We start from the raw sequence: 16,911 nt of genomic DNA, 5'->3' as shown, positions 1-16,911 counted from the left end.
TGTCAGGGAAGTTTCAAGTGCTTACCTACATGTTCGGCCTCAGGAGGTCTATAAAATGAAAGGCCTAATGAAACTATGGCTGCCACTTCTAAGATAATCAACGTCACATCTTGTAATGCTTCCCAAACTAATTGCAAAAATGTTTTTGCCTTCTTTGGAGGTATATAGTTCTGTCCAAACGTTGTTTGTCTTTTCTCAACGTCTGCAGGCTGCCCACTTAAACCTGTGTGGGGGGCAGGGAAAGGGGGTTGGGGGAGCAGAGAGAAAACAAATGTTACTATGATGTCAAATGATGGTACAGAGCTCTAACAAACATAGACACATTCCAGCCTAACACAGTCTGCTGATTGACCTTTGATTCCAAAGGACCTTTTGAAAAGGTCCAATCCCACCTTATGGCTGCTCAAGCCCCTACCTAATCCACACAACTCCAAAGATGTTGACAGACATCACCAGGCCCACGCTACTACTTCATACAATCTCTGCTGTACTAGGGTTATGTCAGAGCTGGGAGCATGAATACGCGGACTCCTATTACTTCATTATTAGAGAGCAGTGGGTAGCACAGTCAGCAGTCACTGGATGAAAGACAAAGTGTAGTTAAGCCTTTCACAACAGAAGCCAATAAACAGGCCCTTACTTCTAGTTAGACTAAATTGGCTCTCTTGGTGTCTCAGTAGATGACAACTACATCAGGCGGCAACAAATACCCTCCTGCTCCATGGCAAGCGGCAAGCGAGATATAGTGTGCTGTCGAGCGAGGAAAGAACCAAAAAGGTCACTGGTGCGTTATGCAAAAAAGGGTTCCCAAAAACAACAAGCCTCCACCAGAATCAGCAGTTCTGGCCAGGGCCGGTGGCTCGCTAAGCAGGCAGGGACAATGCATATCCTTCCTCTCCTCTGTCACTGGTCAATGCAGCGGTGAGGCCACAGGAACAATGTGGCTTTCCTCTGCTGTGACTACTGACCAGGTGAATTATGAACACACAAGACAGTGTGGAACAATGGGGGAGAGGAGAGGTGGGGGAAAGCGGCATTAAAGGGTATTGTCTGCACACAGACACACACAGAGACAGAGACAGACATTTTTATTCATGAACACAGTCACGGCTGTGCAATGCAGTGCACAACAGCTTCATTCAAATGACTGGTGCCTCCATTCAAAAGAGTCTGTACTGTTGCTATGCATAATTCCCCACAGAAGAGGAACAAACAGGCCACAGAGAAACAAGGCCTAAATAAAGATGATGAAAAAAATAGGCTGAATGGAAAATAAGCTAACCCACAAGCACTGGCGGCTTGAACTGCAACTCAAAGCTGACTCTAGGTCTTCAAGTAATAACAATGAATGAAAGCTAATAAGTTCTCATCATAGACTCACTCCTTTTAGAGCAAATAATATTAAATGAAGGATACATTTTCTAAAAATAAATAATTAATTAATCAATTTTAATCAGACTGATAGGTTACATAAGTCTGACTACATTTCAGTCAGCTACCATCTGAGGTATGCTACTGTACTATACCTCATCATGAGGGGATATGACAAGTCAGTTTGGCCTTCGGTTCAAAGGTCCATTGTTGAGTTGGCCTGGCTGATGTGAGAAGCACTGAAGCTTGGTCAGCAGGAGCAACTGGTCTCCTGCCAACATACATTTTCACACACACACACACACACACACACACACACACACACACACACACACTGTGATGCCTCAGCACAACACGTAACAGACATCACATCCAGTCAGCAGCACCAGCGACAGACCGCAGAGGGGACAGGGCAGAGTGCCATTCAGCTGTCCAAAGGCCAGTCCAGGGATAGCCCAAGGGAGCTGTGATCGGGGTGCGCCTGACACCACCGACTGTTCCCCCCCCAAACCCTCCTCCCCAACTATCCCCCACCGTGTCCAGCCCAGAAACAGCGCTCTATGGCACAACAAACCACAGGCTAAATAGGCACCAACACTGTCTGCCCACTAACCACTACTTGTGTTGCAGGGTGACTTGCAAACAAAACAGGGGGAAAAAAAAACAGAAATATAATAAAAAACTATCACCAGACTGTGTTAGTGAAAAACAAGCAGGCAGAGAGCGCCAACAGGCGTGACATTTGATTAGGCCCCATTAATCCAGACGGACTCGCGCCAGCTGATAAGTGCTGAGTGGCGGCTTCCTCCTCGCGTCGCCTGCACTGTTTGTTCTCGAGCCTAACAGGACGCTCAGATTTTTTATCCCTCCCCTTTCACGAGCAAAGCTGATCCTCTGTGCTTGGTCAGTGACCATGTGTTTTTTTCTGAAGTGTTTTTAGTCTCTCCCTCTGAAACCCTTGCAGTTTCAGTGTTGAACGTGTGTGCAATCACACACGAAAGTGAAAGTGAGAGCACATGTGTACACTGGTGCAACTATGTGTGTGTGTGTATATATAACTATGCATGAAGCAAGAGTGAGCATGTGTGTGTGTGCGCTCACTCGTAGACTAGTGTGACAGTGTGTGAGTGTGTGTGTGTGTGTGTGTGTGTGTGTCACACAGCGGATTAGAGGCTGTGTGTGTCCTGTGTGAGATGAGGCGCCGATGACTCAGGGATGACAGCTCCATTGGAGGGCTCCGCTTTCTCCTGCCACAACGGCCCACACTGTTTGCTTTGATTCTCACCACATCCAATGAAAACATGTTGACAGCTAATACCCATTTAATTTCTCACACACCCCATCCCCCAACACCACTGTCTCCCTTCCACGTAGCTCACCCTTTTATCAAAAAGGGTCAACTCAATTATTTGCATTTGCGGATTGAACATTCGCCATCAGCTGGGAACAACTTAGACAACGAGCCACCTTCACTAGGCCAACAGCCTCCCCCTGGACACAATGGCTAAATTCATGCAGCCAGATGATTCACTAGCTCTTGACTGGACACCTAAGAGCAATGGGACTCCAAAAAAAAAAAAAAATGGGGATGCGGGAGCTTTTCTGCATCTCATAGCGGTCAGTCTACGTTTGGCACCAATCCCAGGTGCACCAGCCCCAGACATGCCGAGTCCTTCTGCTAGTACTACACCACATTCGGATTGGGTACACACACACACACACACACACACACACACACACACACACACACACACACGCAGAGGAGGTGGTTGAGACGGCCACTGCAGAGAACAGGTCGGCATAATGAAGCACAGGGAGCGCGGGGGAGAAGCGCAGAGGATTCTGCAGTTCCTAGCCCAGCCTTATGCTGTCTGAGCCTGCTACTATGGAGTGCAGGGAGAGATTAGTTAACAACAGGTACACTGTTGTTCTCTTTCTTCTCAAATTCAGGGGGGAAGAGAGAGAGAGAGAGAGAGAGAGAGACAGAAAAAACTGGACAGGGAGAGCACCAGGGCAAGACAGAGAGAGTCTGTGCAATTGTCACACTATGCCTAATACTTTCACCGAAGACAGTGAGGGGGACTAAGACTAGCAAGTATATGTAGCACCAGCAGCAGACCCCCCCCACCAGTCACACCCCAAGCGCTGCTACTAATTCTTTGCACTGGAAGTGATTGAAAAGATTAGGGAAGGATTTGGTTTAGAATGGAGAAAGGGCCTACTTACTAATTAGAAATCCCTTTTCAATTGTCAAAGCTGTGGTAATCTTGAATGACTGCTTAATTTCCTATGCCAAAGCTGAATGAGCTGATTAGAACTATAAAACATGTCATAACTGCGAGGCCACCGGCCAGGGGGTTATTGTTACGAGCAGAGGGAACCCGCCAGGACTCCATTACAGCCTTATCACTGTGTGCCACCCCGATATGACAGTGGTGAGTGACTCTGGCGGGAGTCTCTCGTGGAGGAACCAGCACAAGGACACAAACATAGCCAACTCACAGCCCCCTTGGCATGAGCCAGTCTTCTGAAATCATACTTGCGGTGGTGTGTTACCCCCCAACCCACCCACCATTTGTGCAGTCATTTGCACTGGGATTGCAGACATCCATGGAACGTAGTGAGCCTCTCTTACCAGCAGACAATAAAAAGACGTGTAAGGGCAGGACGGGACAGGAATTGACACCCGACACAGGAGCTGAGCTGTTTCCATGCCTGAGGTATGAGCACCACACGGTCTCCTCTGTGCAGTTCTGGCTACAAAGCGAGTGTGTAAAGAACACAGCAAGCATTTTGCATAGCATCAGAGCATACAAACTCATATCCAATAATAACCTGCAGGCTTTTGCCTGGACTGATGAGTTCAGCCATTGTACACTGTACATCTGACACTATGCTCATGTATAGTTTACAACTATTACAACCCCCCCCCCCCCCCTCCTTAATACTTCACAATGCAGTGGGGGAAAAAACAAAAAAATAGCTACAGACAATGTGTCTATTCACATTCCTCACCACAGGGGACAGAAGGAGAGAGCAGCGGAATTGCTGTGGACGTGGTGCTGTTTTAATCTGAGATCAAGCCCCCACCCCCCCTCCCCAAACGAGTTCAATCAAGGTCACGCCGGTGATTATGCCTGAATGTCTATGCGGAGGCAATAAAGCTGCTAGGAGCCTCTCCACCAAGGCCCCCTGGCAGTCACTGACGCATCACTCCAAACCCCACCACACCTCCCTTACCTTGCCAACAACCCCAGCACCCCTCCTCAGGCACTGCAGCCACTGGGGAAAAGACCCCCCCTCCCCCATACTAACACAAGGATTCATCTAAAGCACAGCCAGAGTGCACACTAACGACCAGGTGGTCGTTTCTAGAAAGCATCGTTTGCTAACTTGCGTCGCAACCTTGGTAGTACGCTCCATCGTTCTTGGATTTGGCGTTTCTAGAAAGGGTAGTTCGAACTCTCAATCGCAAACAAGGACGCAAAGTTTGGTCGTTTGAACTACTGCCCCTAGGCAGTCGCACTTGTGTCGTTCATTGGTAGTTCCTGTTGGTGTCCGGAGCGCCTAACCAAAAATCACAACCGCCTAACCAAAATTTGCGAAGTGGATGTTTATCTCGTGACTCAATGATTGATCTATCCTGTAGCTTAATTTTGATTAAGACACTGACTCCCCTACTTGGCTCATTCTTGCTATTTATGTTAATTCAAGTATTGCCTTGCATTTAGTATTATAATCTTCACAGACCTTGCATCAGCAATGACAAATGGTGTAGTGGCTAAAGCAGATGACTTATTATCCCAACGTTGTAGGTTCGATTTTCCTCTTGTTTCTCGCTACCTGCAGGTGAACTAGTGTGACACGTAGATTCAATTGTTTTTGACTGATGTATTGTACCTATGGTCTCTCGATGTAGAGTAACTATATACATAAATATGTATGGTCAAAACCTATTGTTGTGTCTCGTAGGCCTACTCTTACTCAGAGATGAAAAGAAGAGATAGGATGCGAACTCCGGCCGAGCGCGCAGTGCACCAACGCGCTGCCGTTAAGCCACGAGACAGTTGATAAGCTATGGGATACCCAGATATTTGTCCAGGCTATATATTTTTTCCAACACCTAGATATTTAACACAAATAATGACTCATATTGGTCTGCTTAAGTTAACTGTTTTATATGCTTGCAATAGGTTTAGGTTTAGGTTTTGGCTGATGGCAATGACAATACCAGCATTAATCACTCGGTTTAGATTAGAAACATGCCGACATAGGCCGTGACAGAACATTTCTAGGGGGTGGGGTATTACACGTTGCCACTGTTTCCACCAATGATATGTATCGCTGCATCATCAACAACGTTGTTGGAACTATGGTGTTCGAACGTCGGAGGTAGCGAATTGCGACACAGGTACGATGCTTTCTGGAAACAGGTGTAACAGTGTCGTTGTTTGGTCGCAAGTTGCGTCGTACCATGGTGGTTGAGCAACGTCGTTGCTAACTTTTCTAGAAACGACCCCCAGGTCAACACCACAGTCATAAAAACAAAGTCTACCTCAACTCATCAACAATCCACTAGATCTCACGATACTAAAATGTCACAATATTTGTTGTCAAGGTAAAAATCGATTTCGTGGAGTCACTTGGAGTAGCTAGCTGTAGCCAGCATGACTGACAAGTCTGACGAAATTAGCATAGAAGATTGCCCAGCCACTTTTTTTTTTGTGTAGCACCATTTTTATGTATCTGCTGGAAACAATATCACTCAATTACACTGTTTCCCCTAAAACACAGCATAACACAGTGCACATAACTGGCACTATTGCTTCCATGTACTGCCACTATGCTTATTTCAGTCTTGCTCAGCTGACTTCAAAAACATAAAGTTAGCAAGATTTATGGATCCGTGTTGGAGGGAAAAGTAAACAAAACTCTGTGGAGGGAGTCCACATTCTTAAAGGAGCTACACCACTTTCACAAGGGTCTACTCACAGTCTTATGGCAACTTGTCTGATTTTACTGACTAGGGAGAGATAACGAGAGAGAGAGAGACATGGTTTGAAATAGCCTGCTATTACATATTTTATTTGATACTCATTATTATTTAATTTTAGTTGCTATTACATATTTTATTTGATACTCATTATTTTATTATTATTTACTCATTATTATTTAATTTTAGTAAAAAAGTGTTCCAATTCATTGCATTTTTATGCTAGTCTAAACATTATTTTTGTAGAAATATCAGTAGGCCCATCAGCAAGTAAACAAATGTAAATACTCGTACTTGGAAAGAAATGTCACTAGTTAAAACTTCAAATACCGTACACCTGAATCATTTTGCATTCTGTGACTTTCAGTCCATATAGGCTATTGTTCCAGTCATTTCATCATTTAAGTTTTTTTTTTTTTTTTTTTTAAAAAGCGTTAAAATATAGTCTCGTTCTCGTGAACCCAATATCGTGGGCTGAGTGTATCATCACACCCCTACCCTACACAGGCATCCATAGAACCGAATGTTGGATGGAAAGTAGGGGTGTGAATCTCATGTAAAAGACAATACGATTCGCATCTAGATACATGGGCACGATTCGATACAAGAAAAGATACATGTTCATAAAAAACGATTTAGTACGATTCGATTCGATGCAATTTGGTGCAGTTCAAGAATGAAAAGCATTCTGAAAGATTTTTTATCATTTGCTCAAGGTGCACATTAATTTTATATTATCAATTAGGCAAAAAAAATGTGTGAATATGATTATCTAAACTGAGGTTTGTATCATATACTGTATTGAAATGAAAAAAGAATAGTCTACATTTCAGTCAAACACAGCAGCCAAATACAACATAAAAAAGTCTGAGTGAATATCAACAAAATAATAATAATTTGTGCATCGTTTTAGCAGCAAGGGCCAAATTATTCTTTAACATTAAGGAAATCCCTTCATCAAACGTAAGGCTACTCTACAGACCATCATTGCTGTTTAGGAATGCTTATGCTATAGTAAGTGTTTAATTTCGCGCTGGACATTGAAAAACAAAAAGAGTAAAAATTGTCAAACAAACGACCGAGTGCGAGTTGTCACGTGCTTAAGTTGCAGTAGATGTATGGGTAATGAGGTCCTTTGACAACTTTGAGCAATGAATGTAGCCAAAAACGAACTGCATTACCCACAAATCCGTGCCACGTGTAGCTTCAAAACAGGAAGTGGGATGAACGCACTGCTTGCAAATTGCGTAAATGAGAGTCTGAGGGAGCAGAAAAGGTTGTGAACCGATTCGTAACAAGTAAATCGATATAGCGACCGGTATATTTCAGTTTTATTTATCTTACACGTTAAAAACCGATACCGATACGTATCGGTTAATCTTTACACCCCTAATGGCAAGTGTGTGGATAGCAAGTGTGAGTAACCACTCTAAACTGCATCCTCAGCTCTGGAAGTGTGGCTAGTCATGTAAGCAGTGATATGGACCCGAGCAGCTAACCACTTCTGCTTCTGGCGATCCTACAGGACAGTGCAAATGCCAGCATAGACTCTCGGTATAACCTCTCTTTAGACAACCCTGTACCTCGTACAGATATGTTTCAAAGGTCTGCCAGGACACAACATGACATAGGAATATCTACCCTCTATAGGTGATGATTTCAATCTGGTGCAGAGTCCGTTAACGTCGCCGTAGTTTTCCTGGATTTTGGTAAGACCCTCAGTCCCCCGCAGTTCCATGAGCGAGCGCAGGTCCTTGAGCGTGACTCCAAAGTCCCCACCATCGTGGTTAGCCTGCGCTCGGGGGCTCTTCACCCCACTGTACGAGTTGTTCGCCATCAGGCCTTCCTAGGCTGGCCGCCCCGCTTCAAGCGTACGTGGCTGGGAAAAGTCGTCCCCGTGTCCTTCTTCCGCGTGGGACAGTACAGAGATCAAAAGGACTGGACAAGAAGGGGCAGGGACAGGAAAATTAAAAAAATGGGGGAGGGGGGCCAAGGGGAAAAAAAGGGAGGGGAGTTTTAAATCCTTAGTGAGGGGAGGTAAGTAGATCCCATAAATGTTTGTGCAGTCCCTGTTCACAGGAGGAGGCCATGCAGCGGGCACCGAGACGTGGGCAGTTCAGAAGCCATTTCCCTTGGAGCGCCGCATGCCTAGTTGCTCATGCCTATCCAGCAGCGAGTCACAGATCCAGAGAACAAAGCCCTCAGAGACCTGCTAGAGAGAGAGAGAGAGAGAGAGAGAGAGAGAGAGAGAGAGAGAGAGAGAGAGAGAGAGAGAGAGAGAGAGAGAGAGAGAGAGAGAGAGAGAGAGAGAGAGAGAGAGAGAGAGAGGTGAGAGGGTTATTCAGTGTGACAGTACATAATACATCATGCTCTGGTTCTCACTAATACTTGCAAGGGAGAAAATACCTGTTGAAAGAAAACGTAGCCAAAGAAAAAAAGAGGAAAACCTACGTTTATGTCTTCAAAAACAAATAAAACAAGAGAGCTTGACACTACTTTCTTAAAATAGAATGAAAGGAACCCCCAGGTCACTGGCGGGGGTTCAATATGATATGCTACCCCCTATCTAGTGTTTGTGAGTGAGGGGGGCTGGGGCAGTGAGGGGGCCTAGGCTTATTTGAGGAGTAGCGTGGGAACCACTCTGCCATCTTGACTCTTATGCATGTGAGGCATGCCCTGAGAGGAGCCACAGAGCCAGCCTGGCACTCTGAACTGAGGTCTCCATGCTCTCTCAAGCTAGCACAGCTACCATATGAAATGCTGACTCGCTTACAGTAATGGACTGGTGGGGGGGGGGGGGCTAACAACAAAACCAAGCCAGACAACTGCAAAAAAGGACCAGAAAGATTCTCCAGGTCTAGACTCTAGAGAAAAGAGGGTGGACTATACTACCATACAAATGGGTGGGCGTTGGAACTGTCAAGCGAGAGAGAGCAGCTAACAGGTGGAGAAAGGGCAGCCGTCCACTCCACAACAGGTCCTAAGAGGCACATTGTGCACTATTCTATCCACACTCTCGAACATGGCTGGATTTTAAAAGGGAAGGGGAAATGATGGGAAAAACACACATGTATTATTTTTTTTAATAAACATGCTCATGAGGCTCATGAGGGTAAATCAATAAAAACTACACAAGACCACATCAGTTTGGAACTTGGCTTGGTTTAGGTTTGTAATCGGTTACTCCCTTCTAGTTTCTTGTCCGCAACCTTAACCTATATAGAAAGATTCTGTTCTACCAGAGATACTGGGATATTGCTATGTATTCCAGGCCTTGACTTCTAACTTAAAGGAGAAATCCGGCGAGTTTTCACATAGATCTCCGCTTCTCAAGGTCATCAAGTACTATCGGTTTTACCTAGCTCGAGTTCCTACAGCCAGCAGCTAATGCAGCAACGCAGCTACAGCGCTATACTCTATGGTCATGTAAATGTAGCTGCTGGCTGTAGCAACTCGAGCTAGGTAAAACCGATTGATTTCTCCTTTAAGTTAGAAGTCAAGGCCCGGCATACATCGCAGTATCTCAGTATCTCTGGTAGAAAATAATCTTTCTATAACTTATAGAAGTCACTAAATGGGTTTCCATCCAACCCTTTTTTACAGGAACATCAACCATTCAGGCGATGCCTTCCATTTGGAAGCATGATTGGTGATCATTTCTTGAGCTCAGTTTGAAATGATGCATTTGAAATCACTCAATTTTTAGTACAAAGATGCCAGCTAGCTAACGTTAAGCTGACGTTACATCCTCTTCAATTGAACTTGTTCAGAGCAATAGCAAAAGACAGAGACCCTAACAGCTGGGCAACACCAGGCACACAACTGAAGTGTTTTGTTTGCGTAGCTGGAGCGTAAAAATAGTTTTGGAAGCCTGATCAATTTTTTTTTCAAATATGCATACCACTCTCGCCTTTGGTGTAGCCACTTCCATTGAGGAAAAACTAAACTTGCAGCTTTCATCAACATGGTCAACAGGACCACTTCTCTGGAAGGCAACTCATTCATTGCCTTAGGCCCTTAGGACAGCCATCTATTTTAACCTTTTACACTGTGAGATCCAGTGCCACATTTGCATTAGTCCTCATAACGAAAATGGCTGCATCAAAGTCCATTGTATGTAGCATGCACAGACCCATTCATTTCAAATGACGCAGGCTCTAGTGGATTCTTCATATAAGACATGTCACGTCGATTGACCATGAATATGGAGACGGAAAGTGGAGTGTGTCACTGAGGACTTGTGTAAGGGTACAGTTAGGGAAAGGGGAATGAATGAGACGACTGTTTCAGATGATTTTGTGTGGATAAGTCACACAGATGTGCGTGTCACTCTATGTGTGTGTGTGTGTGTCACTCTGTGTGTGTGCGTTTGTGTGTGTGTGTGTGTTTGACAGCATAATGGCTCCCTCCAGGACTGACCCAGTGCAGACAGGACACAGTTCTTGCACTGGAAATGTTAACATGACACCACCAGCTGGGTAGTGTCTTTTACCCACAGACAGTAAATGAAGAATACACAAAACTTAATTTCATTTTGTTTTGAAACCTAGAACTGTCAAGCTCCAGTCAAATCAAATGTATAAATATATAAATTGTATAAATATATAAATTATGTTTCAGGCTTACAATTTAACCGTTCACAATGTCTCTCCAACCACCATAGAATACACAGTTCCTACACTTACAAAGACATGTCCTTGACTTCAACACACAAACAGACAGAAGTGAAACTCGTGTATAAAACCCTTACAAACCTTTCCACTGTGACTCATTCTATGGCCTCGGTCTGGAAACAACAACAAAAAGAACAGGCAAAAAAAGATAGTAAAACCTTAAATAAACAGGAATATTTTAAGGGGTCTTTATATTATTTTCCTATTGAACAAATACATGGGATTTAAAGTCAAAATTGCAAAGGTGGTGTGCAAGGAGCATTGAAGGAAGCTAGCTGGCTAGCTGGCTGCAAGACAAAAGGGGCTCAGCCGACTCCATTAGCCAGTCCATGCATCCCAGACCCCCCCACTCCCCGGCACAGCAGCCGCAATGCCAAGATGAGGGAAGTGCCAACATTTGCTGCGCAGTGACAGTTTCGGGTTGCAGCGCAGGTCACATGTCACAACAGTGGAAAATCATTGTGATTGGATCTCTGGACTAACAGCTGGCATGGTCTGCTTGACTAACGACAGGAGGCGATTTAACCCTTTCCATGCAGGAGCAAGCAACAGGAAACAGGCCTGGTGTAGAGGTTGAAAAACTGCATAGAACTCTAGTTCAGGCTCTCAAAACAAAGACCTATGATATCAACAGAATTTAGCCAGTAAATTAAAGTGAGCCTGTTCTTTGGGACAAGTCTAAACAACATAAATCACTGGCTGAAAAAATACTCCATTATCCATACAAGTGATGTTTTTTTATGCCCTGAACGTCAACTTAGTTTCATTATTCGTATGCATTGGCACTGTCATCTTGCTGGGTAAAACCCCCTCCCCTTTACTGTATGTGCCAATCCTGTTGTGGATAGTCAAGGACAGCAATTCCAGGGATCCCTCCACTCAGGAGCGGCCTGCCAGGGGTTGGGTATATTTTTAGCGGCCCCCAGTCTGCCCCCTCCTCTTCTCCTCTCCCCCTCCCCTCTGCCGGGTACGGATGAAGTGGGTCAGGGCATGTAATTGTGAAGGATACAAAGCAGCCAAACACTGCTATGCACAGCTCAGTGCTCTCAGACCCTCACTTCACACTGGTGGCCGGGCACTTCTACCCTAGCTAGCCTGCCAACTCTCAACACCACACGTCGGCTCACACACGTCGTACCACTTGCCTCTCTAGAGTACTTCAATCCGGGACAAGGGCTTAAAAAAGGAGAATAGCTTTTCACTTTGCTACATAGTCATATACTAGTTCCGCAAAATTAGAAGCAAAAATAACCTCTTGACTTCAGGGGATGAAGAGAGAAAAGTAAATGGAAATTAATCCTATAGAGATGTGTTTGTGTGAGTCCCACTGGTAAGTCCAATGATTTCATGTGCCAAGTCAAATTCCAAAGAATAACCTTATCTTTGAAGAGGGGTCTTTGAAGATGAGGACCTTGGGGATCTTTTGTCATGGGAGGCCAAGTTTGTCTTTTGCCCCCTCTATTCTCTTTGTGCAGTTAATGCATGACCTCCCACCGATGATCATTTACAATTCATCGCACACTGTTCCAAGCGACATTAGTGTCTATTTCGTCTCAGAAAAGGAGTGCATCTAGCACTATCAACAACAAAGAGAATCATAATACAAAACTAGACATAGCTCAGTGTGTAAGAGTCTTATAAATGTAACTCCATATGTGGTATGTGGATATGTAATTGAGTCAAATAGAACTGCAGATAAGTCCCACAAATCTGTGCCATGACAATTTGCAAAGGCTGGTCCATTATGTATATAGTCCAGCTTCAGTCTGCAAAAGAATATCTTCTTTCTGTTACTTTATTTTAAAGTGATCTAGCCTACTTCTCTTCAGATAAATAAAAACAATAGCATAAACAATGCCTAGCTGAAGGCAACATCTGATTTAGGTTTTAATAGACCTAACTTTTTCTTAAACCTTAATATAAATTGAATGAGATGGAAAAACACTCTATATGCAGTAAATGACCATATTACAATGTACTTGATAGTACAGCAGACTATATTTAGCTTACCATGATAGCCAATATGGGGTTGAATGTCACCTCAGATTAATGTGACAAAAACTCTGCTACCTCTTACATAAATCAGTACAACTGCATGGAGGCTCAGTTACAAATTTTCCGTATTATGCCTTTGAGGAACTTACTGGGCTGCATGTTATGCCTTCCACTCTTACACAGTAAGAGCCCACTATTGCATACTGAAAATAAATAACCAGCAACCAAAATAAATAATAGCATTCGATATCTGAACATTAGGAAAGCAAAAATCATAATTGCAGGACACCACACATCAAGACTATTCTCCATAATGTATAGCAAAGCAGAAAAAAAGCCTCCTCTAAACTGGTAGAGTTCCAACAGTAGTCCAAAGGCCTCAGAAATGTATTTCACAGTCAAAGGTTACTTGATTTCATGGATAAAGTAAATCATTAAACCTACGTCTGAATTTACTTATACATTACATTTTCTCTCAAGCATCTACCTAGTGAAGCACAATGCAACCTCATAACCCATACACAGACACTAAAATGTCACAACTTATTCCAACAAGGGGCTGCATGCTTCTGTCTGTATACTATCGGTAGAAGCTGATAGTTGTCTGACACTCAGACACTAAAATGACTGCACCAAGCTTTAATGGACTGATTGCACACTTTGTATAAATTCATGGAGTCAAGAACCGCATCGCTGTTAATTAGGTAAAAATTAAAATATGTCTTTTTTTACAGTTACTTACAGGTAAATACGGATTATTTGGTTATCTGACACAGAAACGTTATTCGGGAAAACTCTGGCTATTGACTACTCCGATTAGTGCTTAAGGGATGTGCTGGACTAACGTTACATGTTCAACGCCTTCAGAAAACAGTCAAATGTACATCGATGAACTAGTGACTGGACAGTCTTTTAGCCAACTATGACAATTGGTTCCCATTTATTAAATTATACCATTCAGCCATATCGTTACAGCGTTATGGTTTCATTATGTGCATATAATGGTAAGTAACGTTAAATCGGCGGGCAGAAATTGTGTCTTTCTGTGAATGGATTGTCCTGAAGAGTTCATTAGATAGACACCAACAGATCAAGTGTTAAGTCTTCCCCATAGTCAGATTAGTGACCTGAAATACTGCAGTGGTGAGTAACGTTGACGTGAAATCACAATAACGTTCTCACCAACGTTAACCTTAAGTTATCTAACGCTAGCGTTAGTTTGATTCGCATTTACAAGACCGTTATCCAAGATTGACATCAAGTTAACTTACCCAACAAGTCGGCGGACAAATAACGTAATAACGTTACGAACTGATTACTATGGATTATTAAATGGATACAACAGGAAGCAACAAAACGTTTTTTGTTTAGCAGCTAGCCTGATTGATAATGTTGGCTTGGGTTGAACTGATAAGTTAACGTTAAGTATGGATTGACTGACAAGCTAACAAAAGTTAACGTTACCACCACCTGGATATAACGTCACGATATGCCGATGGGGTTAAACTTTTAAAAATAACAATAACGTTGACTGTACAAAAAGTGATGAATCAGAATTGAGGTGTTTCAAGACAGTCAGGAGCTTGTAAAGAAGCTGTCATTACATAAACATGTTAACGTCCACTTCTCACTTACATTCATTGCTGACTGACATTATCTTAGCAAGAACATTTTCTTACAACGCCCAACGAAGCAATCAGTTGACAGGATAACGTTACACACTTGTCTGCGTCGATTAACGTTAACTTAGTAATTTTACCGTAACTTGTTCTACGGTCACTCTTGCTAACGGTAACGTTAATGTAACGTTAATTCAGAACTGTTGCTATTGAAAAATAATGACGTTAAGCTATTGCCAATCGTTTAAGTTTGACAACCACAGGTTATGTTTACTATCATACATACAATTCAAGATTAAGGTGAAATTATATTTGAAATGTGTGGACAGAGGTCCAGTCATATCTATCTCCAGACAGTTGGTTAACGTTAACGTTAATGGCATGCTGGCTCAAGAAAAACGTAACGTTGAGGTTGCCTAGCGTCTCGAGCTAACGTTATCGCTAATGTTTAATTTTCAATGGCATTATTTTACATTTCGTTTGGTGCTATATTACTTCTTCGATCTTACGGTGTTCGGAGTCTCCTGACAAGACATGTATACTCACATTTTGTTCTATAACGCAGGTTTTAGCGTTTGCTAACTAGTTGATATGTCTTCCACAGACTTTCTTCTCCCCTTCCACGAGCAACGCCAACCTCCAGTCAGATAGGCTAAAGAAGCTCTTCCAGAACTGAAACGCGTGCAGTGGAACACATTTGAAAATATTCATAAGCCAACCAGCAACTTTCCATTGTGCACCAAACTCTAATGTTAATGTCCAATGCAGCTCGTCGTAGTGAGTGAACACAATTCTGTGGATGGTTTTACCTTGAAATGATAATCCATTCACTACAGCTGGATATGAAAGGAAGGCACACCTTCTTGCCTGCCCGTCTTAGCTGCCAAAGAAATACGAACTAGCGGCAATTAACTAACGTTAGCCAAGTTGGCTAACGTTAACGTAGGGTTGCTGACGTCCGATGTGGTGAACACAAAATAATTTGATATCAGAATGAGATGGTGCTTTACGCAAGGTGGTGGTTAAGCACAGAGACACTGGAGTTTCAACATGGCAAATGCAAAAAATATTCAGGCAAAAAATGTTGAAGAACAATACTCACTCCGCTCTCGAATGGTGCCCTGAAACCCCCTCACTCTCGTTCGTCTCCCTACCTCTCTCGCTCTGCAAAGACAGACTCCCTCCACCAATCTGCACAGAAATCCCGCCCCCTACAAAACGACATGTGATTCACGTTACGAGGCTGGAGTCCGTCCCCCTGACGTGAATCACATGTCCCAAGGGACGCTGTGTAGTAGGTGGGAAAATCTGCGAAGATTGGAGGGGAGCATCTGTCTGTCTTCAGTTTGGCTCATGATTGGCTGAACTCACAAATCAATCGCCTGTATGGAGATTTTCTTGTTCTATCTCTGCGAGTCAAGCATTGATTATATTTTTTAAAATAATCTCGGTTAAGTTAATGGGAAGCCTCAGTTTGCATGACAATACTTTAATACATATTTTATTAATGATTAATGTGTAGTTGTTTCAACGTGGTTTGCTACCGTCAAACTCCACCCACAGTCCGGAACAAGTCTTCCCCGGCGGCTAATTAAACCTGACGTCACTCTTTCCATGACGTCGCGTTTTTTATTCTCTCTATTCAGGTCTTCGGTCTGAGCTCTTCTCTCTGCAGACCAAGTGGAACAGCCAGAGGTACGCTTTTGCAAGATAATAATAGCCTATTTGAAGCAATGTTATTCAAAGCAATGTACATATTCCGTCACTTAGCCTATGGAAAAAAAACTTCACTATCTGCAATGTGGAGCAAACACCAACAGCACAGAGCATGCGGCTGTTTTTTTTTTGCATTTACTGTGACAAGAAGGCTACATGAAGAACATTTTATCCTGAAAATACTGTAATGGTTTGAAATGTATGCATGTGATTTATTTGTATTATGCGGCTTAAGCAACTAGATCTCATATTTCATATTTTAAATACGATATCACACCAGAATATGGCCATTCTGTAAAGTGTTATAGGCTACTCTCTCTCTCTCCCTCTCTCCCTCTCTCTGTGTGTGTGTGTGTGTGTGTGTGATGACATCTGGTCGTCATTGATCTGTGTTTTCCCTGCTCTGTCATCTGGCTTATATTGATCTATGCATTTATTGCGCTGCTGGACACAGCTTCAGCAAGGCTCTCTCATAATTGTGCTGTCTCCATTAGGCTAGACACTCTGTAGCAAAGTGTAGGCATATGAATATTACTGTTTTAAT

At 43.3% G+C, this 16,911-nt stretch overlaps 1 protein-coding gene across 11 annotated transcripts in view; it reads right to left on the bottom strand.

The window, feature by feature from the left end:
* atp2b1a (ATPase plasma membrane Ca2+ transporting 1a) overlaps positions 1-15,899 on the bottom strand; it is a 45,659-nt gene extending 29,760 nt beyond the window's left edge. For 3 of the 11 annotated variants that reach the window (XM_042078150.1, XM_042078149.1, XM_042078151.1), the window contains exons 1-3: positions 15,198-15,323; positions 8,006-8,576; positions 26-223 (exon numbers count right to left, since the gene is read on the bottom strand). In XM_042078150.1, the coding sequence (XP_041934084.1) occupies positions 26-223; positions 8,006-8,201 (394 nt within the window). In that variant the 5' untranslated portion in view covers positions 8,202-8,576; positions 15,198-15,323. Of the gene's footprint in view, positions 1-25; positions 224-8,005; positions 8,577-11,118; positions 11,151-15,197; positions 15,332-15,753 lie in introns of those variants that run through there. The other 8 variants (XM_042078145.1, XM_042078147.1, XM_042078148.1 and 5 more) reach the window with 8 other exon arrangements.
* Between the last annotated feature and the right edge of the window lie 1,012 nt (positions 15,900-16,911).

This window comes from Alosa sapidissima, chromosome 22 (assembly GCF_018492685.1).
Source record: "Alosa sapidissima isolate fAloSap1 chromosome 22, fAloSap1.pri, whole genome shotgun sequence".
In the NCBI taxonomy this organism is placed as follows: domain Eukaryota; kingdom Metazoa; phylum Chordata; class Actinopteri; order Clupeiformes; family Clupeidae; genus Alosa; species Alosa sapidissima.
The sequence above is the reverse complement of the archived record's forward strand: the minus strand, read 5'-3'. Positions and strand labels throughout refer to the sequence as shown.